Source organism: Gracilinanus agilis, chromosome 2, assembly GCF_016433145.1.
Source record: "Gracilinanus agilis isolate LMUSP501 chromosome 2, AgileGrace, whole genome shotgun sequence".
In the NCBI taxonomy this organism is placed as follows: Eukaryota; Metazoa; Chordata; class Mammalia; order Didelphimorphia; family Didelphidae; genus Gracilinanus; species Gracilinanus agilis.
Window position 1 is genome coordinate 303339954 of NC_058131.1, and position 27294 is coordinate 303367247.

A 27294-nucleotide genomic window follows, 5' to 3' on the forward strand; every position below is an offset into this window, starting at 1 on the left:
AAATTGCTGAAATAAAGAGAGAAAAATTCAGGGAAGAATACTTTTTCCTCTCCCTCTCTCAAGTCAGGCAACAGGAGAAGAAAAAGCTGCCAGCCTGCTGGTTAAACCATTTGGCCACATAAATTAAGTAGGGTAAAGGAGTAGAGGAAGAGGGAGGATAGTTGGAGAAGAGGAAAAAGGGAGAGGAGCTAGAGAAGGAGGAGGTAGGATTTTGGTACAAAGTAAGGGAGAAGGGTGAGTGGTGCGGTAACCAAAATCAAGCATTTTCCAGGGGCAGTAGGGAGGCTGGGACTTCTCAAAAGTTTTGTGCTGTGGAGCAGTGGGAGACCTCTGTGAGCTAGTCTTATTTTAGTGTAAAATTTTTTTGTTTTTCAGTCATGCCCAACTCTTTGTGACCCCAGACGTTAGGGATTTTTTTTTTTTTTGGATTATCTTTGGCAAAGATACTGGAGTGATTTGCTATTTCTTTCTCCAATTCATTTTAAGAAATGGAGGTAAACGAGCTTAAGTGACTTGCCCAGGATCACACAGCTAGTGTCTGAGACCAGATTTGAACTCAGGAAGATGAGCCTCCCTGACTCCAGGGCCCTGTAGACTCTACCCACTGTACCACCTTGCTACCTTATAAAAGTTTTAGTGGACTAAATAGATCGATAGGATTCAAGTGTGACAAAAAAATGAATCTGATCTTATGATACTGTTCACAGAGGGTTAATGTCACCTGCAAAATGCCTTTCCCAGTTCTCCTTAATGTTAGTGCCTTCCTTCTGAGATCTCTAACTTATCCTTCATATATCTTGTTCGTACACAATTGTTATCAGCTTACCCCTTTCCCCCATTAGACGGGGAATATCTTGAGGGCAGGGACTATTTTTGTCTTTCTTTCCCTCTCCAGTGCCTGGTACATAGTAGACATTTAATAAATATTTACTGACTTGACTAGAATTGTCAAGATACTAGTCTCATTTGTCCTCTGCTCTTGCTTACACCACATCTACAGATTTGCATTCAGTTCTGGGTATCATATTTTAGGAAAATGATAAACTGGAGTATGTCTCGAGGAGGGTGACTAGGATCACTGTAGGGGGTTGGAGCCCATGCCTTTGAAAGATTAACTGAAGTAACTGAGGAGGTTAAGCCTTAAGGAAAGAAGAATTATGGAGAGACATAGCAGCTTTCTTCAAGTATTTGAAGGGCTACTATTTGGGTAAAGGATTAGATTTTCTCCTCTTGGCCTTAGAGGGTAGAATGGGTGGAAGTTTCAGAAAGTCAGGTTGGCCAAAAATCAACCTTGTTGATCTAAGCCATGATGATGTCTGTTACAATTCCCTACTCCTACTGACTTGTGGGTCCCCATAGCTCCACTAGCTACATCTTTACCACAAGGTTCTAGGGAGTATTGTGAAGACTTAATGGGGTGACTTTCTCTAATGCAAGGGTTCTTAATCTTTTTGGTCATGGACCCCTTCAGCTGCCTGATGAAACCTACTGAATCCGCAGAATAATATTTTTAAATGCATAAAACCACAAACCAGTTATATTTAAATTTTTTTTTAAGTTCAAGGAGCCCAGGTTCAGAACCCTTACTCTGATGCCATTGCCTTGGGCATCTACTATTGTACTTTCTACCAAGGATTATCAATTAAGAATAGTAGAACAACCAGGGCTAGAGAGGGAGGCCCTGAATTCAAATGTGACTTCAGACACTCCTATCTATGTGACCCTGGGGAAGTCATTAAACCCCCAACTGCCTAGCCCTTATCGTTCTTTTACCTTAGAAGTTAAAGGTTAAAAAAAGCCTTAAGTACTTTTTAAGAAAGGGGAATCTGGAAAGCATCACCCCAAAGTCTATGATAATGCTCTCCCTCTAGTATATACAGACCTGAGAAAACTAGGTTCAATCTCAGAGAGCACATATGGCAGAGGGGTAGCTCATATTTCCTAATAGCTGGAACAAATTCCCTTCATACACAGGGTAGTCTTTTCTCCGTGCTTCTTTTTTTTTTCTTTTGAATATTTTCCCATATTTACATATTTCATGTTCTTTCCCTCTCCCCCAAGCCCCCTTAGCCGACATACAATTCCACTGGGTTTTATATGTATCATTGATTAAGACCTAATTCCATATTATTGATAGTTGGACTAGAGTTATTGTTTAGTGTCTACATCTCCAATACTATCCCCATCAGCCCATGTGTTCAAGCAGTTGTTTTTCTTCTGTTTCTCCTCCCACAGTTCTTCCTCTGAATGTGGCTAGTTTTCTTTCTCATAAGTCCCTCAGCCTTGCTCTGGATCCTTGCATTGCTGCTAGTAGAGAAATCCATTATGTTCGATTGTACCAGTGTTATCAGTCTCTGTGTACAATGTTCTCCTGGTTCTGCTCCTTTCACTCTGCATCAATTTCTGGAGGTCATTCCAGTTCACACTCCACGCTTCTTGCAGAGCCCATGTCTGTCCTTGGTTCCTAATGGCACTGACATTGGGGAGGAGGCCATTTAAGATACCAATAGTGACCCTCAGACACTTCCTACCTGTGTGATCCTGGGCAAGTCACTTAACCTTGAATGCCTAGCCCTTGCTGCTCTTCTGTCTTATAATTGATACTAAGACAGATGACAGGAGTTTAAAAGAAAAAAAGACATTAGTGGGAAGATGGGGCTATCTAACATCCTTTGAAGTTGGCAAGGACCTCAGTTTAAGAGAAGTGTGGAAGGAGACCTGGTCCTAGCTGAGGCAAAGGTTGAAATCTCTCCTCCTATCTTGCAGCTTCCTCCCATCCCCTCAAACTCTCACCTCTCACCCCCCACCCCTTTTAGGCCACTAGTGGCTTCCATCTCAGGGAATTTGGTGAGAATTCCATACTCACTCAAATTCAACCCATAATTTATAGATGATTCCTGGGGTATGGTCTGAATTTCCTGGCCTGTTTCTTTCTTGGGCAAGTGAACTCCCCACTTTTTTTTTTTTGGCCTTTGTTTAAAGTCTATTCTTGATTGATTGATTGAGGCATGTTCTGACCTATTTAAGATATCCAGCCTGAAATACAGGTGATTTCCGAATGGACTTTTCTATAAGGAAAAACCTTCCTCATAATTAAAGCTGTTTCAAAGAGAAATGGGCTTCCATGGGATGCAATGAATTGCCCACCATTGGAGGTCTTCAAACACAGACCAGAGGAAGATATTTTAGAGAAGATTCTTGTTCATGTTTGGGTTAGACTATATTAGATGCCCTCTGGAATCTCCTCCAGTACTGAAACTCTATGATTCTATGATTATTGTCTACATGATACTACTCCAGAGGCCTAATAGTCACAGGTTGAACCCTGTAGGACCTAAACAGTGTCTGGAGAAGGTATCACTTTACTTTCCTGAGCCATATTTAGCACTCCTCAGAGAAAGCTATGGAGCTGAGGGGGCTTGTTCTAGGCTCCTGGCCAACTACCTTAGGGGAAGACAACTCAGCCTCCTGTTGGGTAACAGGCAGCCACATCAAGGCTGGCCATCTGTTGTCAAAGTCAAAGTGACTGGAGGAGAATTCTTGATTGCTCAAAGTTCCATAATTTATTTTTGAAATTCCTGTGGGTGGCATGCATAAAACTTCAGGGCAAGCCAGAAGCCTACCTTTGTACTCAAGTCAAGCCAGTACTGCTCCTCCATTTTCCAGAGTCCTTGTTTTATGTTAATTTAATTTAATTCAACTTTTATTGAATGCCCATTTTGTGCAAGAGGAAAAATAAGGAAAAAGGAGATTTTTTTTCAGGGGTCCTTAACTTTTTTGTGTATCATGGATCTTTTGGCAATCTACGGAATCCTATGGAACCTATCTCAGAATAATGTTTTTAAATGAATAAAATACATAGGTTTACAAAAGATATTTAAATACAGTTATCCTTGCCAAAACGAAACCAGGAACTACATGAATATAATTATAAAACATTCTTTACATAAATAAAGTCAAATTTAAATATTTAAAAAATATTACTTGTTCATGAGTGGGCAGAGCCAATATAATTAAAATAACAGTCCTATTTAAACTAATCTGCTTATTCAATGTTATCCCAATTAAATTACCAAAAAATTAATTCATTGAGCCAGAAAAAATAATAGCAAAATTCATTTTAAAGAGCAAAAGACCAAGAATATCAAGTGAATTAATGAAAATAATTGTAGAGGAAGGAGGTCTCGCAGTACCAAACTTTAAACTATATTATAAAACAGTAATTATCAAAACTATCTGTTACTGGCCAAGAAATAGAAAGGTAGATGAATGGAATAGAACAGACATACAACAAATGGTAATAAAAGGATATAGTAACCTTGTATTTGACAAAAGTATAGATACAGGCTATTGGAATAAGAACTTGCTTTTTGGTAAAAATTGCTGAGACAGTTGGAAAGTAGTTTGACAAAGTTTAAGAATAGACTAATATCTTACATTATTCACTAAGATAAGATCAAAATGAATACATGACTTAGACATAAAAGGAGATATTATAAGCTAGTTAAAAGAACAGGGAACATCCTACCTATCAGATTTATGTGGGAGAGGAATTTATGTGGGAGAGGGGAAATTCCAAGATATGGAAAACATTGTGAAATGTAAAATGGATAATTCTGAGTACATTAAATTAAAAAGTTTCTGTACAAATAAAACAAATGTAGTCAATATTAGAAGGAAAGCAGAAAATTGGGGAAAAGTTTTATAGACAGTTTCTTGGATAGAGATCTCGTATCTAAAATATATAAATAATCCTGTCAAATTTATTAGAATAAGAGCCATTCTCCAACTGATAAATGGCCAAAAGATATGAACAGACAGTTTTTGGATGAAGAAATCAAAGCCAAATATAGGTACATGAAAAAATGTTCTAAATCACTACTGATTAGAGGAATGAAACAAAACAATTCTGAGCTATCATCTCACACTTATCAGATTGGCTGAAATGAAAAAAGGTCAAAATGACAAATGTTAGAGGGGATGTGGAAAAATGGGGGCACTAATACACACCAATTTACTATTAGTGGAACTGTGAACTGATCCAACCATTTTGAAGAGCAATTTGGAATTTTACAGAGAGTTATAATACTGTGTATACTTTTTGACCCAGGAATATCATTGCTGGGTTTGTTTCCAGTGGAAATTAGGGGAAAAGAAAAGAACCTATATGTTCCAAGACATTTGGACATAGCAACTCTCTTTGTGGTGGCAAAGAACTAGAAATTAATGAGTTGTCCATCAATTGGGGAATGACTGGACAAATTGTGGTATATGATTAAGATGGAATACTACTATGTTATATAAGGATAAAAAATAATAAAGGCTGATATAATAATATAAATTAGTATTTTAATTAAAGCCATGCTGATAGATAAAGTCATTAGACCACGCGCTTGTAAGAATTCAAAATTGCCGCCCTCGCCATTATTGTCTCCGGTCTCTTCCTGAGTCTGCTGGCCAAGCAGCCACTCCCCCCTAACCCAGGAGATTTAAACTGTTCTCTGTGTGGAGACGTAGGCGTTCCCACGCCCAAAGAACCGGAAATGAAAACCCGTTGGACCACGGGAAATGTAGTTTGATAATTTCCATGTGTCCATAGAAAATATATATACTTTTAGATGGCATCTCCCAAATTTCACTTTTACAGTTATTGGAAACAATGAGCAGATTTTTCTTAAAACTTGGAAATATCTACATGAGATAATTAAGAGTAAAATGAGTAGAGCCAAGAGAACATTATGTACAGCTATAGAATTAATATATGAAGAATAACGTGTGAATGTCTACCTCCAGCAAATAAACAGAAAAATAGAAACATGAAAGACACAATCTTTAAAATACATATTTTTTTGTCAAGTGAGATCTTCTATGGTGAAGGAAGCCATTGGAGAGACCTTCTATGGTGAGGGAAGCCAGGAAATACCTGGGAATAAATTCTATTAAAAATAAATATTAACAAATGAAAAAGAAATAGAGTTACCAAAATATTTTAAGGAAAAAAATTCATATACTCTAGGTTAAGAGCCTCTAGTTTTAAGATACCACATTGGTTTCCTTTGTTGAGGAAAGAATAAAGAGAAAAAAGTAGAGCAAGACATAATAAGTACTTAATAAATGCTTTCCATTACTAGTTTATATTTATCTAGCACTTTACAGTTTGTGGAATATTTTTCATACAACAATCTCGACCATGGTGATAAATATATTTTCAAAATATGTTTTTATTGATATATTTTACATCACCTAAATTTCTCTTTGTATCACTCCCTCTTTTCCCTCCCAGAGAATCATCTTATATAACAAAATATTTTTTTTAACAAGGAAGAGAAAAAAATCAATATAAGTAATCAACACATTGGAAAAAAAAGTCTGACAACATATGCAGTGTTCCACACTTGTGCTACTCCTTCCTTCCTCTGCAAAGGAGTAAGGGGAGGCTTCTGGTATCTCTTCTTTGTAGTCAAAGCTTATTCCTTTTAATTTGAATTTTTAATTGTTTTGTGGTAGTTTTTCTTTCCATTTATATTATTTTCATCATTGCATAGAATATATTCTTGTTTCTGCTTATTTTTTCCATCAGTTCATGTAAATCTTTTTATGCTTCTCTATAGTCATCATATTCATTGTTTCTTTCTTTCTTTTTTTAAACCCTTACCTTGCATCTTGGAATTAATACAAAGCAAAAGAGCATTAAAGGCTAGGTAATTGGGGTTAAATGACTGGATTAGAGTCACACAGCTATGGACTATTCATTTTTTAAAAAATATAATAAAATTCCATTACATTCATACCAGTTTATTTAGCCATTCTATAGTCAATGGGCATCTACTTTGTTTCCAACTTTTTTGTAACCACAAAATTGCTGCTGTAAATATATATGAGTACTTAAAACCTTTTTATTAATGACCTACCTTGGAAATACATACACACAGATATATACATATATATGTATATACACACATATATACATACATATATATGCCTATTTCTTGGTCAAAGAGTATGGACTTTTTATGTACTTTATTTGTATGGTTCTGAATTACTTTCCAAAAAAGTTACACTAATCCATTGCTTCGTCAACAATCACACAAATATCATTATTCACATTTCATAGATGAGGAAATGAAGGTTCAGAGAGATTATCATACAGCTCTGAAGTGATAGATTGAGATTTGAATCCAAGTCTGACTGCAAGTTGTCTAGAATGTGATTAGCTTTGAACAAGATACTAAGGATGAATCTCTTCTTTTGCTCATCTCTGGGTGACAGATTAATTGTGGTCTAAACTCTTGGAAATTAGATTCTATAGCCTGGCCTTCTGGAAATATGCTTAGTCTGTTTAAGGAAGTGTGTCATTTCAGTGAGACTTCTCTAGATCTTCGTTTCTCATTCTATAAATGTGTCTTGGGACACTTCTGGTTCTAAATTCTATGAGGTAGTCATATCTTCTCCCTTTAACAGCTATAAGCTGTGTTCCTCATTCTTTTCCTACCTAGGGAAGAGGGTTCAGGGGTTCCTCCTGAAGCTCTTGGGGACTGAAATATTGGTGGCCCTTTAGAGTGAATGAAGTAATAGGTCCTCCTAGAGACATCACAAGGTCAACTGCTTTCCAATTTGGAACTGAAATCCAAACTTCAAAAGCTGTTGGTCTGTTCCTTTCTTGATTTTCTTATGTTGTAGTGGGAAGGCTTCTAGAAAACAAGAGAAAGGAGTTTCAGAATCACAGATTTCAGAGCAGGCAAGGGAATTTAGAGGTCATCTAGTCCCACCCATGCCTGAACAGGAAGGTCCTTTAAAATGTCCCTAAAATGTTTTCAGAAAAACCTGAGAAGACCTGAATGAATGGATACGTGGTGAAACGAGCAGAACGGAGGGAACAATCCACACAAAGATAGTCAACTTGGAAAAACATTGTAACTCTGATCAGCATAATGACCCACCACAAGATTCATAATGATACATGTAGAAAGAGAACTGATAGACTTTGCAGATGGAAGCATATTTTTTTCTCTTCCTTTTTCTTGCTTTTATTTTTTTCAAACTAACTGATGCAGAAATGTGTTTTGCATGACTACATACATTTGCAATAGGTTTTGTTTTCATTGCCTTCTCACTGGATGTGGGAGGGTGGAGTGGAAGGTAGAAAGGGAAATTGGAACTGAAAAAATTAATTTTAAAAAGTCTCTGTGCTTTACATAAAAGTGGCAGTTAGGTGGCTCAGTGGATTGAGAGGCAGGACTAGAGACAGGAGTTCCTAGGTTCAATTAATTTTTTTTTTAAACTTGTATTGACTCCAAGGCAGGAGAGTGGTAAGGGTGGGCAATGGGATTAAGTGACTTGCCCAGGGTCACATAGCTGGGAAGTGTCTGAGGCTAGATTTGAACCAAGGACCCCTAGGCCTGGCTCTCAATCCGCTGAGCTACCCAGCTGTCCCTGGGTTCAAATATGGCCTTATATACTTCCTAGCTGTGTGACCCTGAGCAAGTCACTTAACCCAATTGCCTAACCCTTACTGCTCTTCTGCCTTAGAACCTATACACAGTATTGATTCTAAGAGCAATGGTCCAAGTTTTTTAAAAAAAGAAATACTTAAAAATATGACATTAAAATAAACAAAACATCCTCCCAAAATGGCCATCCAGCTTCTGCTTGAAGATCTCTGGGAATTCACTACCTTCCAGAACAGTCCAATCTCTTTTTGGATCACTCTAATTGTTAGGAAAATTTTTTCCTTATATGGAGCAGAAATCTGCCACTCTACAATCTCCATCCTTTGTCACTGGATCTGCCTTCTCAAACCAAGAAGAACATATCTAATCCTTTTTTTCACTTAACAGAGAGCCCTGCCTGTCCTTTTGAAGACAGCTTTCTGGAAAGGATCCTTAAAAGTCTCTTTTAGCACAAAGATTTCTGGTTTAAAGACAGGTTTGAGCTCTGCCTAGTAGGGCCTCCCAGTGCCTTCCCTGTCCCTGCTTCTGTGGCCAGTCACTTCTCTGAGTGGCGCAGGAAGTAAAGGCCCCAGAGAGGCTGATAAATCCAGTGCAACTGATAAGGGAGTAAAACTCTCTGGATGCCTGTTGTAGAGTCTGAGATAAGAGGAAATTCTGGGCTTATCGCTCAGGGCTGAGTTCTAGTGAGCTCCATCTGGCAGCCCTGCTTCATTCTCAGGACTGCTGCAGGGTAGATGGGCAGGGGGCCACAGCCAGGAGGAATAAACAAGCCCTGCTCACTGCTGTTGGAATGGGGACCTTGTACCGGGCACCGGCGCTGTGCCACTCGGGCACAGGAGGACGCCGCGGGCAGAGGCTGACGGTAAAGGATGCTCCTCCTACTGTACCCTCCCCCCAAAGAGCAGATTGAAGGAGGGACTTGGGGAAACAAGACCACTGAGGGCCTCTGAACATCACGCATACACATACTTCCCTTTACTGTACGTTTTTGGTCAGGGCAGCTATGACTGCGCTGCCCGCTGGCTTCACCACTAAAGAAAAGCAGTGGTTGGGCAAGACAGACTGTAATAATGGATAACTCCAATGTGGTTTTTGTTGCAAGGGTTCTCTTGTTATTCCTTTTCTACAAGATTCCTTAATGATAAATGTAGACATTCCTAGAAACATGTACCTGCAGAAAGGGTAGGAGCAGATGAGGAAGGAGGAAGAATGCTGGAGCAATATTCTATGACATCCCCTATTAGACTGGAAACGGTGATGGTGAGAACTGTATCTTGGGGGTGGCACAGTGGATTGAGGACCAGCCCTAGAGATAGAAACCCCTGGATTCAAATCTGGCCTCAGACACTTCCTAGCTGTGTGACCCTGGGCAAGTCTCTTAACCCCTATTGCCTAGTCCTTACCATTCTTCTGCCTTGGAGCCAATACACAATATTGATTCTAAGGTGGAAGGTAAAGGCTTGAAGGAAAAAAAAAGAATTGTATCTCATCTAGGTTTTACAGAGGGAAACATTCTACTAGGCCAGCGATGAGCAACCTTTTGAGCTTGGTGTGTCAAAATTTGCCAAAAAACTGAGCATAACTCAGATGGTGTGTCACTTCAAGAAAAAAAAACACATAATTTTGCGATATTTATAGTTTAAGTAACAAGAATGTATAATTGTAATATATAACCGTATTTAATAAACCCAAAACTAATTATTTAACTTACCTGCTTAGTGACTTCTTTGTTCATCTGTCAGTTGGTTTCTTTTGTTGATCTTGATATTATTTACCTTGTGTGGAGTGCCGTGAACTAATATAAGTGAGGGAAAGGGAGAATTCTTTAACTAACCTGCCTATTAGTGTGGCCGTGTGTTGTCGAAAATGGCCATGCGTGTCAGTGCCAATACATGTGTCATAGGTTCGCCATCAGGGTACTAGGCAGTAGGCACTAAAGAAATACTTGTTAAATGAATGAATTGTTGCTGGGGAGAGTCCATGGAGTGCAGAAACCATAGGGAATTCTAGAAAGAAGAATGGAGAGAGCTGATGTCTCTGTCCCAAGTTCCCAGGCTTCTGTACAGTGACATGGCATGGACACAGTTAAGCAATCCAGATGAAAGGTCAGCACAGTAAAGCACACCTTTAAAAAAAAAGCCTCTAGCCCTTGTCACCCTTCTGTCTTAGAATTGCTACTGGCAGAAATAAGGGTTTTTAAAAATGCCCTTCCTAGAGAAGGAGAAGGACTTGGAGGCTTTAGTGACTATTTTTTTTAACAAACCATAGAATTCTAGAATCGAAATTAAAAGTGAACTCTGAAGTCATCTAGTCTAATTTCCAATACTAATTAGGAGTATTTTCATAATCAATTAAATAATGATAATAGTAAATCTGAAACTCCAAAATATTTTTTATTATTCCATCCTGAAGGGCTTCTAAAAATGAATCATGCAAGGGATAAAGAGGAGGACCTAGAGGGAGGAAGGTCTGAATTCAAATGTGACCTCAAACACTTATTAGCTGTGTGATACTGGGCAAGTCACTTAATCTCTGTCTGCTCCTCTTCCTCATCTGTAAAATGAAGGTAATAATAGCATCTGCCTCCCAGGGCTGTTATGAGGATAAGCTGTGATAAAATATGTAAAGTGCTTTGCAAACCTGAAAGCTCTTTATAAGTGCTAGCTATTATTGTTATTATTAAAGCCCAATTCATGTACTGTTGTTCCTCTTAAATAAATTCCATTTCTCATTGGTGTACATTTGCATGGCCGATTTTCCATGCATCTCCTCCTTATTCCTTACCCTTAGAAATTCCAGCTTCCTTCAAGGTTCAGCTTCAGGTACCAGTTCTTCCTTCCGACACATCTATATTCCTATAGCAAGTGTTCCCTGTAACCCCAGGGAGTAATCTCTTTATGTTCCTTATATCTCCCGCCTGAAATTACTTTGCATATTTTGTATTTAACTGTCTGTGTACCTGCTATACCCTGCCCACTAATAAAATGAGATGAAAATAATAATAATAATAATAATAATAATAATAATAAATTTATTTAAGGGCAGTTAGGCAGTGTAGTGGATAGAATATTAGACCCTGGTTAAAGAAGACTAATCTTCCTGAATTAAAATATGGTCTCACACACTTTCTAGCTGTGTTACCCTGGACAAGTCACTTCACCTTCTTTCCCTCAGTTTCCTCATCTATAAAATGAACTGGAGAAGGAAATGGCAAACCACGCCAGTATCTTTACCAAGAAAATCCTAAATGGGGTCACAGAGTTGGACACAACTCAAAAATGATTGAAGAATAACAACAAAAGAATTTATATAGATTTTCAAACTTCCCAAAGCACTTTGCATACATTGCCTCATTTGAGTCTCACAAGAACGCTGTAAGAGAAGAAATATTGTTATTCCCATTTTATAGCTAAGGAAAATAAAGGTGAGTGAGTTTAAGAGATTGGTGGGGGAAGGAGTGGCAGAGAAGAAGGTTCTCATAGCTAACTATTGAGGCAGGGTTTGAACTCAGTTCTTGTAGGCTCTACCCATTATACCACTTAGCTGTCTGGAGGGCAAGGACTGGTTTTTTGTTTGTTTTGTCCCTGGGCCTCACATAGAGCCTAGTTCTTGTTCAGTTGTGTCTGGCTCTTTGTGAGCTTATATAGGGTTTTTTTTTTAAACCCTTACCTTCCATCTTGGAGTCAATACTGTGTATTGGCTCCAAGGCAGAAGAGTGGTAAGGGTGGGCAATCGGGTTCAAGTGACTTGCCCAGGGTCACACAGCTAGGAAGTGTCTGAGGTCAGATTTGAAACCTAGGACCTCCCGTCTCTAGGCCTGGCTCTCAATCCACTGAGCTACCCAGCTGCCCCCTTATATAGGGTTTTATTGGCAAAGATATTGGAGTTGTTTACCTTTTTTTTCTCCAGTGGATTAAAGTAAATAGAAGTTAAGTGACTTGCCTAGGATCATACAGCTAGTGATTATCTGAGGTCATATTTGAACTCAGATCTTCCTGACTCTAGGCTTAGTTCTCTCTCCAGTCAACCAGCCAGTCTAGCATACAGTAGGAGCTGCATAAATACTTGTTAGACTGACTTGAGTTAATCCTTTATATTTATATAACTTCTTAAAAAGTGTTTCCTAAGATTTGATTTCTTTCATCTTTCCTGAGCAGTCTCTTGGTTTCTTAAAGAAAGAATTTTGCTTAGAATTCCTGGTGGGAGTATTTGCTTAGAGCAATCTCAGTGGAGGCAGCAATTGATGAAACACATCAGAGTTGGTCTCCAAGATTTGATTAATTCACCAAATACTTACTGAGTGCCTATCGAGTGCAGGATTGTGGGCTGGCACTGAGGGGAAGACAAAAGCGAGTAAGACACATCTGCTGTCCTAGAAGAACCCACGTTCTGGTGGGGAGATAAGATGATATAGAGATAACTAGAATGTAAGGCAGAATGTGCTCAGTACTTTGGGGAGTCTGGGAGAAGAGATCACTTCCTGGGGTTACAGGGAACACTTCATGGAAGAGGGAGTATTGGAGTGTGGGCATGTTGACAGCAGGCATATGTGTGTGCCGAGGACGGTTCATATTTAGGATAACAACACAAGAGAACGCAGGAAGGAAGATTCATGGGATGGCAAGTAGTCTAGTCTGACAGGGAATCAGGTTGGGGATCTGAAACCCTAAAGGGAAAATTTTAGGATTATTTAACTGCTTTTAAATAGCCATGTATGGCTACTTTAAGTGACTCAGCGGTATGCTACCTATGCAAGGGATGCCCTTAGGAAATAACAGTGGTGGGAAGAGGAAACAAGCTTTGGAGTCGAGGGACTTGGCCAACGTGGCACAAGCAAGGAGCAGAGCCAAGACTGGAACCCAGGTCCTCTGAGTCCATTAATCAGATCAAATTCCATTGATATTATTATCCAAACTCGGCCTGGCAGAATTCAACCCAGACTTTATAGCACAGTAAAAAGCATTATATATGGGGAATCAGAATACCAAGTTTCATTCTTGGTTCTGTCACTTGTTGCCTGTGTGATATCAGGGAGTCACTTGTCTGATTTCTCTGAGTCTTAGTTGACCTCTAGTGTCTTTTTAGGTTCAAATTCTATGATCTTAAACTCTAGGAAGGTATGAGCTGAGTTTGTATCTTGGATACTCCATAGTGTGATACACTTACATAATAAATAGATGCTTCATAACAGAGCTGTAACTAGGTCTGGCAACCAGAGTTTTGAACCTGGGCACTGAAAATTAGGGCGTATGGAAGTTTAATGAAAGCACTATTTCAGTGAACATTTCATGAAAGAGTTGGTATTGGAATGTGAAAAATCTAGTTAGCAATTATAATTAGTCAAAATATAAAGTTGCCAGATCAAATTTAAAAATTTAATTTGATCTTTTTCAATGAACAAAGTCTATTTTCTTTCTTTCAGATCCTCTGGAGTCCTGGTAGGTTGTTGGGTTGATTAGAGTTCTTACATCTTTTAAAGTTGTTTTTATTCACCATGTTATTATATGAATTGCTCTCCTGATTCTGCTCAATTTATTCTACATCACCTCATACAAGTCTTTTTGGTTTCTCTGAAACTACTCTTTCATTCCTTCTAGCACAATAGTATTCTTTGTATTTATGCAATATAATTTGTTTAGCTATTTCCCAATCAATGGATCTCCTCTGTTTTTACTTCTTTGTCACCACAAAAAAAGAGTTCCTAAAAATATTTTTACACATATGGGTCCTTTTCCACTTTCTTTGCTCTTTTGGGGGTATAGACCTACTGGTGGTATCACTGGGTTAAAGGGGGTGCACATTTGAATTACTTAAAAAGATTCTTTTTTATTTTAGTAAGTTCTGGAACATAATTCCATACTGCTTTTCAGAATAGCTGGACCAATTCATAGCTCCACTAACGAGAATACATTAATAGGTCTGTTTTAGAAAATCATTAATAACATCCATCTGTTGGGGGCAGCTGGGTAGCTCAGTGGATTGAGAGCCAGGCCTAGAGATGGGAGGTCCTAGGTTCAAATCTGGCCTCAGACACTACCTAGCTGTGTGACCCTGGGCAAGTCACTTGAACCCCATTACCTAGCTCTTAGCACACTTCTGCCTTGGAGCTGATACACAGTATTGACTCCAAGATGGAAGGTAAGGGTTAAAATAATTAAACAAACAAATAAATAAATGAACAAATAAATGAATAAATAAATAAATAACATCCATCTGCAAGCTATTATAATAAGTAATTTCCCTTCATCATCAACAGAATTTGTCTTAATTACTTCTTGTATTATTTTCACATCATGAATTACAAAGCCTGTTTGAGGACATTCTTAATGCTGCTACTTGCAAAAATAGCTAGTTATGACTTAACTTAATATTCACTAAATGGATTAATGAATGAATAAATTCAAGGTCTTCCATAATCTAGCCTATTATTGTGTAAACTGGAGAGTAACTGTATTCCCTGATATACAGCCTCTATTTCAGGTAGAAATGTCTTTATCACTCTCTTATAAATCTCCCATCCTTAGTTCTGCCTCCTCATTCTTATATAGGTTGCTCTTTTAGCCCAGAATGCCCTCTTTTCTCCTTTCCACCTATTTAAATCATCACCATTCTTCAAAGACAACAGTTGAATCCCTGTCACCCTTAGGAAGCCTCTCTGGATCATTTCAGCCCACATTGATCCCTCTCTTGTCTGAACTTTTTCAGCACTTAGAGTCTATACCATTTGCTTTCCTTTAAAAAAAATTGCATCTTTTCTCTTTATATTACCTTCATAATAAATGCATCCCTCTCACAGATCCTCCCCAGAGGGCTATCACCTGGTCACAATTGTTTAATAAATAAAGCAGAAAAAGCATTTCTGCAAAAAAACAACCAACATGTCGAAAGTGTCTAATAGTCTATGTAATAGTCTGCACTTATAGTCCCCTACCTCTGCAAAGAAAGGTAGAAACACACCCCATCCTTTTAGTATGTGATGATGAACTAACACCATTCTCTAACTATTTCATATACATATTTGTTGATTTCTCCAACTGGTTTGTGATCTCTTTGAAGGTAAAGACTGTACCTGCAACTTCTATGCAGTGTCGGGTATGATACATGATAGACATTTAGAATAGAGAATATTAGAGAAGGAATATTAGAAGTTATATCAGCCCAACTTATTCCATGGTGACAATTGAATTTGTGGTATAGAATTCAATTCAACAAACATTTTCTAAATACATACTATATGCCAGGCACTGTGCTATGTAGTAGATATTTAAGACAGGAAATAGTCCTTGCACTTCAGCTTCTTACATTAGACTGAAGGGTTAAATTCATTCACTTATTCATTAAATATTTATTTAGGATCTCATTATGTACCTGGTACTGTGCCAAGGCTGGTTACCATAAGTGCACAGATGAGTAAATATGAATTAATTGGGGAGAGACAGTGTTAACAACTCAGGAGACCAGGAACGGGTTTCATAGAAGATATTGCACCTGAGCTGAGTCAGGAAAAAAAGATGAAGCTTCTGAAAGGCAAGAAAGAGGAAGAAACTCATTCTAGGACTGAGTAACAACCCCTGCTAATGCATGTGGTTAGAGATGAAATAACAAGTTCAGTTTTAAAAAAAAAATTAGTTCAGTTTAGCTGGAATGTAGAATTTGTAAATGAGATTAATGTGAAATAAATCTGGAAAGGTAGATTGGAGCCAGATTAGGGTAGACTTTAAAAAACCTGGATGAATTGTTTGGTCGTGGTCTTAGAGTCATTAGGGAGCCATTGAAATGTTTTGGGCAGAGGGGTGAAATGGTTACTGTGACATCATTGAATAGGATATAACACAATGATGATGATTATCTGGAAGGGTATAATTTCATATGCTATATGCCATCTGTTGTACTTTTTAGACTACTTTCCTGAACTTCCAGGTCCCTTCTGGTTGATTCATAGTATAAGCCTCTAGGGTATACTGAGAATATCACAGATGGCAAAGAATCATAGAATTTTAGAGCAGAAAAGGACCAACCAAATTCTTATAGTTGATAAATGAGAAAACTAAGACCCAGAAAAGACAAATGACTCATAGAGTGAATTGGAGACAGCCAAGGCTGCAACATAGGCCTCTTGACTCCTAGACTGGTTTCTTTGTACCACATTAAAAAATGATACTTTGCTCTGTTTCTTTTTTCTTATTTTAAGATGCAATATTCTTTTTTTTTAAACCCTTACCTTCCATCTCAGAATCAATACCGCATATTGGTTCCAAGGCAGAAAAGTGGTAAGGGCTAGGCAGTGGGGGGTTGTCACTCACCCAGGGTCACATAGCTAGGAAGTGTCTGATAGGAAGTATTTAGATCTGAACCCAGGACCTCCAGTCTCTAGGCCTGGTTCTCAACCACTGAGCCACCTAGCTGCTCCCTAAGCAATATTAAACAAGTGATTCAGAACTGACTTAAAGACTAGAACCAAAGACTAGCAATTAATGGGATAATGCCATCTTTGAGGGGAGTCTTCAGTAGAGTGTCAATGGGATCTGTCTTTGACCTTGTGCTGTTTAACATTTTTTTCCCTATTGCTTTGATAAAGGCATAAACTATCAAATTTGCAGATGATGCGGCTAAGAGGGTTAATTAATGATGAAAGAGAAAAGACAGGGGCAAGATAGGGAAAGGACCTGTGATTTCATTAGCATAGGGAACTTCCAGGGGAAGAAACTCCCTCTTTCAATGCAGGTTCTCTTTTGCATTATGACTAGGAGAAGATATAAACTCCTCTGTTATTTAAAGTCCTTCAAAATCTATCTCCAACCTATTTTTATGGGTTAATGATACCGTAATTGCTCTCTACTAACTATTCTGCCACCTAGTTAGGTGGCACTGTAGATACAATGCTGGGCTTGAAGTCAGGAAGAATTGAGTTCAGATTTGATCATAGTCATTTTACTAGCTATGTGACCCCAGACAAGCCATTTAGCTGCTGTCTGCCTCAGTTTCCTCAATAGTAAAACGGGGATGGTAATAACACCTACCTCCCAGGGTTTTTGTGAGGATAAATTGAGGTAACCTTTGTAAATTATATTATATATAATTATATTGTATAATTATATATTACATATCTTATATAAATACTAATAAATATACACATATATTTCATATGTAGAGATACACCTAGAAACCCTAGCCCAAGCTTCAGAGAAACTGACATAGCTAGAGAGTCAAAAGATTTTAAAAGGCAATAATCTAATGCAACATAAAGTGTTTTCTTCTGGGTCCTCATTTTTATCAATAAAATATAATATTCTTGTCTGGCATGTGATAGGTACTTAATAAGTCCCTTCCTTCCTCTCTTCCCTCCTCCTTTCCTTCCCTTCTTCCTTCCCTCTTTCCTTCCCAGCTTAGATGGCCATCTTGATAGTTCCTTTAGTTCAGCATTTGATCTTCTCTCACCATGACTTTGTACTGACTTCCCAGTCCCTGGTGTGTTCTCCCTCCTCATTTCTACTTCTTGGAATCCTGAGCTTTTGTCATGGAGAGAGAAGATGGAATACCTTTCCTGATCCTCCTCCTTGTTAGCACTCTAGCCTCTTCCCCACTCCTGAAATGACTGGTTTTATTTTATATTTACTTATCGGAACCTGTGTCTTTTCCTCCCAAGCACTAGTTCCTAAGTTCCTTGAAGGCAAGGACTATCTCATTGTTGTCTGTGGCTCTTTCCTGTCTAGCACAGTGCCTGGCACCTCGTCCCTTAACTTGTAGCATTGTGAATTCAGTTGAACTGACTTCAATTGAGACATACCAATAAGTACACACATACACTTATAGTTTATTATATATACCAGTGCATGTATACATATATTTCATGTATAGAGATATGCCTAGAAACCCTAGCCCAGGTTTCAGGGAAACTGATGTAGCTAGACAGTCAAAAGATTTTAAAAGATAATAATCTAATGCAACATAAAGTGTTTTCTTCTGGGTCCTCATTTTTATCAATAAAATATAAAGGCTTCTTCTAACTCATATTAACTGATCTTCAGTCCTAGGTTTCCTACCAACTCTCTGTGGTTCCTTGGGTAAATTACTTGCTCTTTCTGAACTTCAGTTCTAGGCTCCAAAATTCTCTCATTCCATGGGGAAGTGGGTGCTGAGTAACTGCATGATCATCAACTGGCAAACAATTACAAACAGTTGAGGTTGCAGAGGGACCCCCTACAAGGAATGTAGCTCCAGGTTGACAAGTATTTCCTGGTGCCAGGAAAGGATTGGAGGCTATTGTCGTTGAGTTCTATTTTTAAAATCTAGTGATAGGTGGCTGGAATGTAGCTCCATCACTCAGGGCCTGCACAGCCAATTCTTATATTCCAATAGTATTAAGGGTGGGGAGGGACACCATGAATCCATCCTCCTTAGGCCCTCTCTGCCTGGAGATAGTGAAGTTGCCTAAAGGATTTTTCTTTTTCTGGAAGTTCATGTCAGTTCCCCAAACCAAGTGATGTCAATTCTGAAGATATTTGCCCATCAACAGCCTCTTAGAGAGGAATTTTAAATGTTGCTGTGACGTCAAAGTGGCCCAAGAAGAGGGACTCCTGCCAAGTGTGGCCTGTCACTCATAGGCAGGCCCTACAGGGGAGAAGATAACACAAAGACACAGTTCCCTTCTCCCAGTCACGGCAATGTCCAGGGGGCTGAAGAGTCCAAAAGCCTCTGGAAGCCATCTGATCTGAATTCCAAAGGAGAAGGAACTAGACACAAAGAATGATGAACTTCCAGGGGCCCATAGTCTAGTCTGAAAATACCGACTTTCACTAGACTTCCTGGTGGTTGCTTTTTTGCTTGGTCAGAATGTCGGAATCTTCCAAGGAGAGCTCAGGGACTTGTGGGGAAGCTGGGAAACGGAGGCTGCCGGTGACTGGCAGGAGTTGCTTAAACACCATGGACAAAAAATTGAATGTACTCAATGAAAAGGTAGATAAACTCTTGAATTTCCAAGAAGATGTATCAGGAAAACTAGAGAGCATGTATCGAGGCATTGGCGACCTAGAACGGGGCATCAGCAAGATTGTAGCTGCTTCGAAAACAGATCTTCCCTGGGAAGGACTGGCTCAAGCCCAGGTTCAAACAGGATGCCCTGAGATGCTAGAGATGGTGAGGGCTGTGCAACGGGACACTTCCCGACATAGCACAATGCTTGAAGGGTTGGTCAAGATGGTCACTGCAGTGGACAAAGCCATGACTTTGATTGGAATGATTTTCCAGAACTCTAAACTGGTGGATTTCATTGTGCAAGGGAGTAATCCCTGGAGGAAAGGGAGCCTGGCTGATGCTGAGATTCTGGAGGAGGTTGGTTTCCATTTTCTTTTCTATGACTGCCCCTCTTCTCTCCCCTTGTCAGAAGAGAATCCATGGTACGAGTATGGATGGGTGACTTTCCCCATCTAATTCCGCATTAGGGTTGGCATTCAGGTCTGGGTTATTGAAGACCAGACTTTTTCATTTTGCTTCATTTTGTTTTATTTCCTCCATTTTCTCTGATTAGGAATCTTCTTTGGGGAATTTCATTGTGTCAAATTCTCATCCCTTTGGGGAATTTTATTCACTTGGATGCTATGAGGTCCACTGAGGATGGAGATTCTTAGGATCATAGGATTTAGATAGCATAAAGATCAGGTAATCCAAATTTCTCTTTTATAAATAAGAACATTGAGGTCTAGGGAAGCTAACTGCCTTGCCCAAGGTCACATAGATAGTAAATGGCCCAGACAGAATCTGACCCTGTCACCCAACACCCACCCCCCACTCAGGAAAATTCAATGGATTCTTATTGCTCAGAGAAGGAGATCCACATTCCTCTGTCCAACAAATGTCTCTCAGTCTACCTTTCCAGACTTATTGCCCATTACTCCCCTTCATACCCTCTAAAAAGTTCAGTCAAACTGGGCTTCTTTCTGTTCCTCATATACAACAATCTGTCTCCTGTTTCAAAACCTTCAAATGGATTGCTTCCCATGCCTGGAACACTTTCCCCCACCAACTTCGCCAGGTTAGAATCCCTAAGTTTATTCAAGACCCAGTCCCCAAGGGCCATCTTTTATTTGAAGCCTATCCTGATGGCCCTGGTTACTAGTGCCCTTCCCCTCTGGAAATTACTTTGTGTTTACCCTATAAATATTTTGTATTTAACTCATGTGTAGATCAGTTATTTTCCCTAATGGAATGTAAGGACTTGGAGGTTTCACTGTTTTTGTCTTTGTATCTCTTGTGCTTACTTCGGGTAGGGCTGAGCATGCTGAATGAATGAAGTTGACCCTAAGCACTGAGTCAGATTCCAGTACTCTTTCTAATTAATACTTTAAACTACTTTTCAAAGGGGCTGGATGAAAAGCATGCTGGGCTTTACAGTAGCCTGGGGAGTCATAAAATTATATTGTTAGAACTACAAGGGATTGCAGAGACCTTCTAGTCCAACTCCCGTATTTTATAGTTGGTGAAATTGGAGCCCAGAGAGTGGAAGGGATTTGAATCATTCCTTCATTGTCAATTATGAGATGCTATTGACAACTTCTTAGTGACTTTTTTTGCCCAAACGAAGACAGTGGTGATGCCTGACCTTAGTGAGAATCTCAAAGGGAAAGAGGCTGCCAGGATGTGTACAAGGAAGGACAGGGCAATGCTGATTGTGGGAGCAACCTCTTTTGGATAATCCTTTAGACCCTACTTGGACTAGGGCTCCCTGAAAGGATTCATCCAGGCTCTCTTCCTTTTTTTTGTTTTTCTTAATTTGGGGAGAAGTAAGCTGGGCACAGTGGGGTACCTGTAATGAGAGAATTGGGCCAGGACTCCCTTTTTCCAGTCCATTACTAAATATACCTATAGATAAATGCAGCTTTTCACCTTCTAGGGGCTTCTCTTTCCTTCTTTTTCCTGTCCTACCCAACCCTGTTTGGGATTATCAGTGTGCTAAAAACAGTCAAGCCCCAGGTGTCACAGCCCAGAGGCCCACAATGGGGGCAGGATTGCTGAGCTGGCATTCATTGCTAAGTGTTGTGCAATCAGAAACATTTGCTCTTAGAGGCAAAGAGAAGAGAGATTGTCTGACATTGCTTGGATTGACGTTAAGTGATGGAACACTTAGCAACACCCAGACTGCCTGGAGCCACAAGTTCAAATCCCTTCAGCTATCCATCATCCTCTAGGTGGAGATAAGCAGACTAGAAAGGACAGGCAGCTGAGCAGAGCAGGAAGAAGCAGAGAGGACCAAACAGGGCTGGAAAACAATCCATGAACTTCAGGAGTTTTCCTTTTGGAGGAGAGGCTTAGAGGAACATGTTCTGAGTTAAGAACATGGACCTTGGAGTCAGATGATCTGGAGTGAAAAGAGAATATTTAGAGTTGCCTGATCTTGGTCATGTCACTCAAGGTTACTGGGTCTCAGTTTCCTCATATATATAAAATGGGGGGATTGGACCAGGTAAGCGCCTTCTAAAAGACTCTAAATGTCTAAGTTCCAAAGGACTTTTGCTTTTTGTGAGACCTAAAATTTTTGCAGAAAGATGTTTTAAGGAATTTGCCAGCCCTCTCTTGCCCCATGCCCTGATGCAAGCTCACCATCCTTTCTCATTTCTCTTCTCTGGGGATTGATTCTCTGACCTGTCTAATGTACTCCCTTTCAGGGGAGGTTGCACACTTCTCACTGCTGGCCCCATAGTGCTTAGTTCATCAGGAGGGGAGGATAACAAATCAAGAGATCACAACTCTTATCCTTTGACTACTAAAAATCAGTTGAAACTCTTCTAGGGTTTGGGGAATGGCAGTATGGGGGAATTTGAGTAAATCATTGAAACTTTCATCAGAGGATCATAGATTTGGAGTTGGAATGGAGTTTACATGCCATTTGGTCCAATCCCAATCCCCTCATTTTAGAGATGAGGAAACTGAGACCCAAAGAGGTTAAATAACTTGCCCAGGATCACACGACTATTTTGAGAGGCAGGATTTGAACCAAGCTCTTCTTGACTTAAATCCAGTATTCTCTCCACTATTCCATGCTGCCCCAAAGAAAAACATCTCCCCAAACTTGGGGACATCCTTCCATTGCACACACAGGTTGATTCAGAAGACTGAGGGAACTTGTATATCATCCTATTTCTCTCCTATCTTTTGTAACTAAAATACTTGAGATGGCAATCTGTAATAGGGGACTTTAGTTCTTTTCCTCTCACTTCTTAACTTTTTGTAGTCTGGCTTCCAACACCATCATTCAACTAAAACTTCTCTTTCCAAAGTTACTAATGATCTCTTAATTGCCAAATCTAATGGCCTTTTCTTTTTTCTTAAAAACAAAACAAAAAAACAACCCAAAACCTTTTACCTTCTGTCTTAGAATCAATACTTAGAATCAATTTACTTTCTGTCTTAGAATCAGTGTATTGGTTCCAAGTCAGAAGAGTGGTTAGGGCTAGGCAGTGGGGATCAAGTAACTTTCTCAGGGTCACACAGACATTAGAAAGTTTCTGAGGTCACGTTTGAATCCAGGACCTCCTGTCTCTAGGCCTGACTCCACTGAGCTACCTTGCTGCCACCTTGCTGCCCCCTCATGAACTTTTCTTAATCCTCATCCATTTTGATCTTTCTGCTGTCCTTGATACTGTTGATCACCCTCTTCCCCTTAATACTCTCTTAGTTTTCATGATAACTGCTCACTCCTGCTCTCCTCCTACCTGTCCAACCACATTGTCTCTATCTCTTTTGCTAGATCTTTATCCAGGTCACACCCAATAACTGTGGGTATCTTGAAGGTTCTATCCTGGGCTTTCTCTTCTTCCTCTATACTATTTCACTTGGTGATCTCATCAGCTCCTATGGTTTCAATAATTATTTCTATCTGGATGACTCTTAGATGTACTTGTCCAGCCTTAAATTCTCTCTTGAATTTCAGTCTCACATCTCTTGAACTGCCTATTGGAAATCTTGACCTCGATGTCCCATAGACACCTTAAGCTCAAGTCAAAAATTCAACTCATTACCTCTTCCCCCAAACCTTCCCCTTTTCTAACTTCCTTATTACTGTCCAAGGTACCACCATCCTTTCAGTCCTCTAGGCTTGAAACCTTGATGTCCTGAACTCCTCACCACTACTCTCCACATCCAATCAGGGTCAAGTCTTGTCATTTCTACCTTCATAACATCTCTTTCTTATGTCTTTAACATAACATTCTCTCCTTTGGCAATGCCACCACCCTGGTTCAGCCCTCACAACCTCACACTTGAAATATTGTAGTAGGCGGCTGGTTGAACTCCTTTGCCTCAAATCTCTCCTCATTCCAATCCAATCCATTTCTACTCAGCTGTCAACTTTATATTCTTTTATGTCCAGGTTTGACCATGTTACAACCATATTAAAAAAAACTTCTGCTTTCATTCAGTTGTGTCCACCTCTTTATAACCCTTACAGAATTTTCTTGACAAGGATCCTGGAGTGGTTTGTCATCTTCTTCTCCAGTTGATTAAGACAAACTGAGGTTAAGTACTTGCCCAGGGTCACACAGCTGGTGAGTGTCTAAAGCCAGATTTGAACTGAGATCTTCCTGACTGCAGGCCCAGCTCTTTATCCATTGAGCCACTTAGCTGCCTCTCAATAAACTATCAGTGGCTGCCTCTAGATGAAATATAAAATCTTCTTTCAGGCTTTTAAAGTTCTTCATGATCTCACTCTTTCCTGCCTTTCCAGTCTTCCTATATTTGTTCCCCTTCACAAGACCCTATGATCCATTGACGCTGGCCTTGTTATCCTGCCATCTATCTCTTGACTCTGAGCATTTTCACTGCCTGTTCCCCATGCCTGAAATTCTCTCCTTATTTATCTCTACTTCTTAGTTTCCCTGGCTTCCTTGAGGTCTCTGTGAAAATCCTACCTTCTGCAAAAAGCCTTTCCTAGTCCTCCTTAATCTTGACACTTTCCCTCTAAGACTATCAATTTGTCCTGTATATGGCTTATTTGTATTTCTAGTTATTTGTCTATATCTATTTGTCTGTATATGTCTAATGTTTGCATCTTGTCTCTCCCCCATTAGACTGTGAGCTCCTTGATAGCAGAGACTGTCTTTCACCTTTCTTTGTACACCCTGCACTTAGCATGTAATAGGAGTTTAATAAATGCTTACTTATTAACTGACTGAGAGTGGGTTTAGACTTAGAGAACACATATGGCCAAAGAGTAAACTCACAGTTTCTGGTTATTGGACAATATTACTTATTATCTAAGCTGTCCCTTTGACATTTCATGGCATATAGACTGCTTTGGGACAACTCTATTGTTTTGAACTTTTATTTGGCTCTTGTTATTTATTTAATTTTTCATCTATTAATCTTTTGTCTTTCCAGCTAGACTGCAAACTCCTTGATGCCTACTTCAGTGTCAGGCTCATCACAGGTGCTCAATATATATTTAATTGATTTATTAAAATTGACCAGATAACCAACTACTCTCATACATGTTTTTATTTTTATTTTTTTAAATCCTTAACTTTTCTAAGGTAAGGATTTAAAAAAATAAAAATTGATACTATATCAGTTTTAAGGCAGAAGAGCAGTAAAGGCTAGGCAAATGGGATTAAGTGACTTGCCTAGGGTCACCCAGTTAGGAAATATCTGAGGTTAGATTAGAACCCAGGTCCTCCCAACTCTAGACCTGGCTCTCTATCTTCTAAACCACCTACCTACTCCTCATACATGTTTTAAATGGACTCTTCACTTGCATATTTCCTTCCTTCCTTCCTTCTTCCTTCTTCTTTCCTCCTTCCTTCCTTCCTTCCTTCCCACCGAGAGTTGGGACAGATGTTCAGTAAATGTGTGAAAACTGGTTCTAGCCAATATGGCATCATGAATAAAGAGTTGGTTTTGGAGTCAGAAAGACCTGGGTTCAAATCTCATTTCTGATCTATACTGACTGAGTGACCCTGAGCAATCACTTCCTCCTCAATGCTGTGGACAACTCTCTGAGACTTCTAAGTTAAATAGAAATTATAAATTTGTGTTGGTAGAGAGTTTCTTCACCTGGGAGTTTACTTGACCTATGAAATCATGGGTCCAGTCCCTTTCTCTCTTTCTTCCCCTTTCTAACAGTGACACCCCCCAGCCCCTTCCTTGCCCCTAGAGCCCAATCTCAGCAGAACAGCATCTTCCAGAACAAAGGGCAGAATTCCCTACCATTTCCCTACCTGGACAATGCCACATTAAGGAAAAAAACATTCTCCAAACTCTTTAGATTTTCTCAGAAGGATAGGTATAGCCTCTCCACTCCTTCTGGCTGGGACATGCAAGGGAGGGGAGCAAAGGGCTTGGCTAGTGTTGAGCAAGAACCTTGAGCCTGTGTAGGAGTGGGGAGGGAAAGGGGGAGATGATAACATTTCAACCCCACAAGGTCTGCCAAAGGACAGAGATAATGACTTTTGCTGCCTGAGGCTCCTGTTGGAGGCTTTGCAAAAGGCAGCAAGTGGAAATGGGAGCTGGGAGTATCAAGCTGGGAGTAATAGTAAGATAAACCTGGGAGGTAGTAGTCTCATTCCTCCAACCTAAGCCTCATCCTGCTGCAAGAACTTTTCTCAAATCGAGATCTGGTCACGTCACTCATTTGCTCAAACATTTTTAGTGGCTCCCTATTGCCTGCTGAGTCTAGTTCAAATGCCATTCAAGGCTTTGGTAAAGGAAATGTCCTCATCCAGTTCACTATACCAATGAAATCATGGGTCCAGCCCAAATCTCTCCTTGTCCTTTTCCCTCTCTTCCTCTCATCAACAGTCACACCCACAGAAGGAGTATAACCCCATTAGAAGTGGCATCATTCTGCTTTCCACATACAGGCATTATCCTCCCTTTCAGCTTTCTCTAGCCAGACTGGACAGTTCTTTGCCCTACTCTGAGCACATCCCTTGCTCTCTAATCTTTATGCCTTTGCTCATGTTGTCTCTCCCCTGTTTTATGTGTTAACAAATCTTCTCTAGTCCTTCCCCCTTCTACTTCACACTGTTGATAATGGTCTTTCCTCTAAGATCTCACTAAGTACTTTACTGAACAATTCTCAAAGGTGGCCATCATGTCATACTGTATTCTCTAGTCATTTGTGTTTGTTCTTTAGTTCCCCAACTAGACAGGAAGTTCTGTGAGGGCAAATTTTGCATTATGATAGTGCCTTGCAATAGTAAATAGAGGATTAATTAATCTTGGTTGGAGTGAAGTGAGATAGAGAGAACAGGAGGGAGGAGAAAGAGAGGAAATACAGGGAGACCAAACCATAGAGTAATAATGAGTTAGTAGACACTTCCCAGCTGTGTGACCCTGGGCAAGTCACTTAACCCCCATTGCCTAGCCCTTACTGCTCTTCTGCCTTGGAACTAATATATAGTATTGATTCCAAGACGGAAGGTAAGGGTTATAAAAAAAGAAGAAGAAGAAGAAGAAGGGTAAGGAATAGAGCAGCTAGGTGGCTTAGGGGACAGAAAACCAGACCTGAAGATGGGAGTGGGGTCCTGGGTTCAATTCTGGCCTCACATGCTTCCCAGCTGCATAACCAGTGGGCAAATCACTTAACCCTGATTGTCAAGCCCTTACCATTCTTCTGTCTTAATCCCAAGGCAAAAGAGTCTAAGACAGAAGGTTAAAAAAAAGAAAAAAAAGAAGGATAAGGAATCCCTAAGTCTTTTTCTTTAAAGAATTGTTCCCATATTCATGATGAAAAACACTATCCACCTTCAGAGAAAGAAGTGAGAGTCTGAATGCAGATTGAAGCATATTATTTTTCATACATTTTCTTCATGCTTTGGAAATAAGTCTTGCATGAGTGCATCATCAAATTGCC

At 39.6% G+C, this 27294-nt stretch overlaps 1 protein-coding gene across 1 annotated transcript in view; it reads left to right on the forward strand.

The window, feature by feature from the left end:
• Positions 1-19283: 19283 nt before the first annotated feature.
• MYLK3 (myosin light chain kinase 3) overlaps positions 19284-27294 on the forward strand; it is a 63200-nt gene continuing 55189 nt past the window's right edge. The window contains exon 1 of the mRNA XM_044661427.1: positions 19284-19781. Within this exon, the coding sequence (XP_044517362.1) occupies positions 19284-19781 (498 nt within the window). The remainder of the gene's footprint in view (positions 19782-27294) is intronic.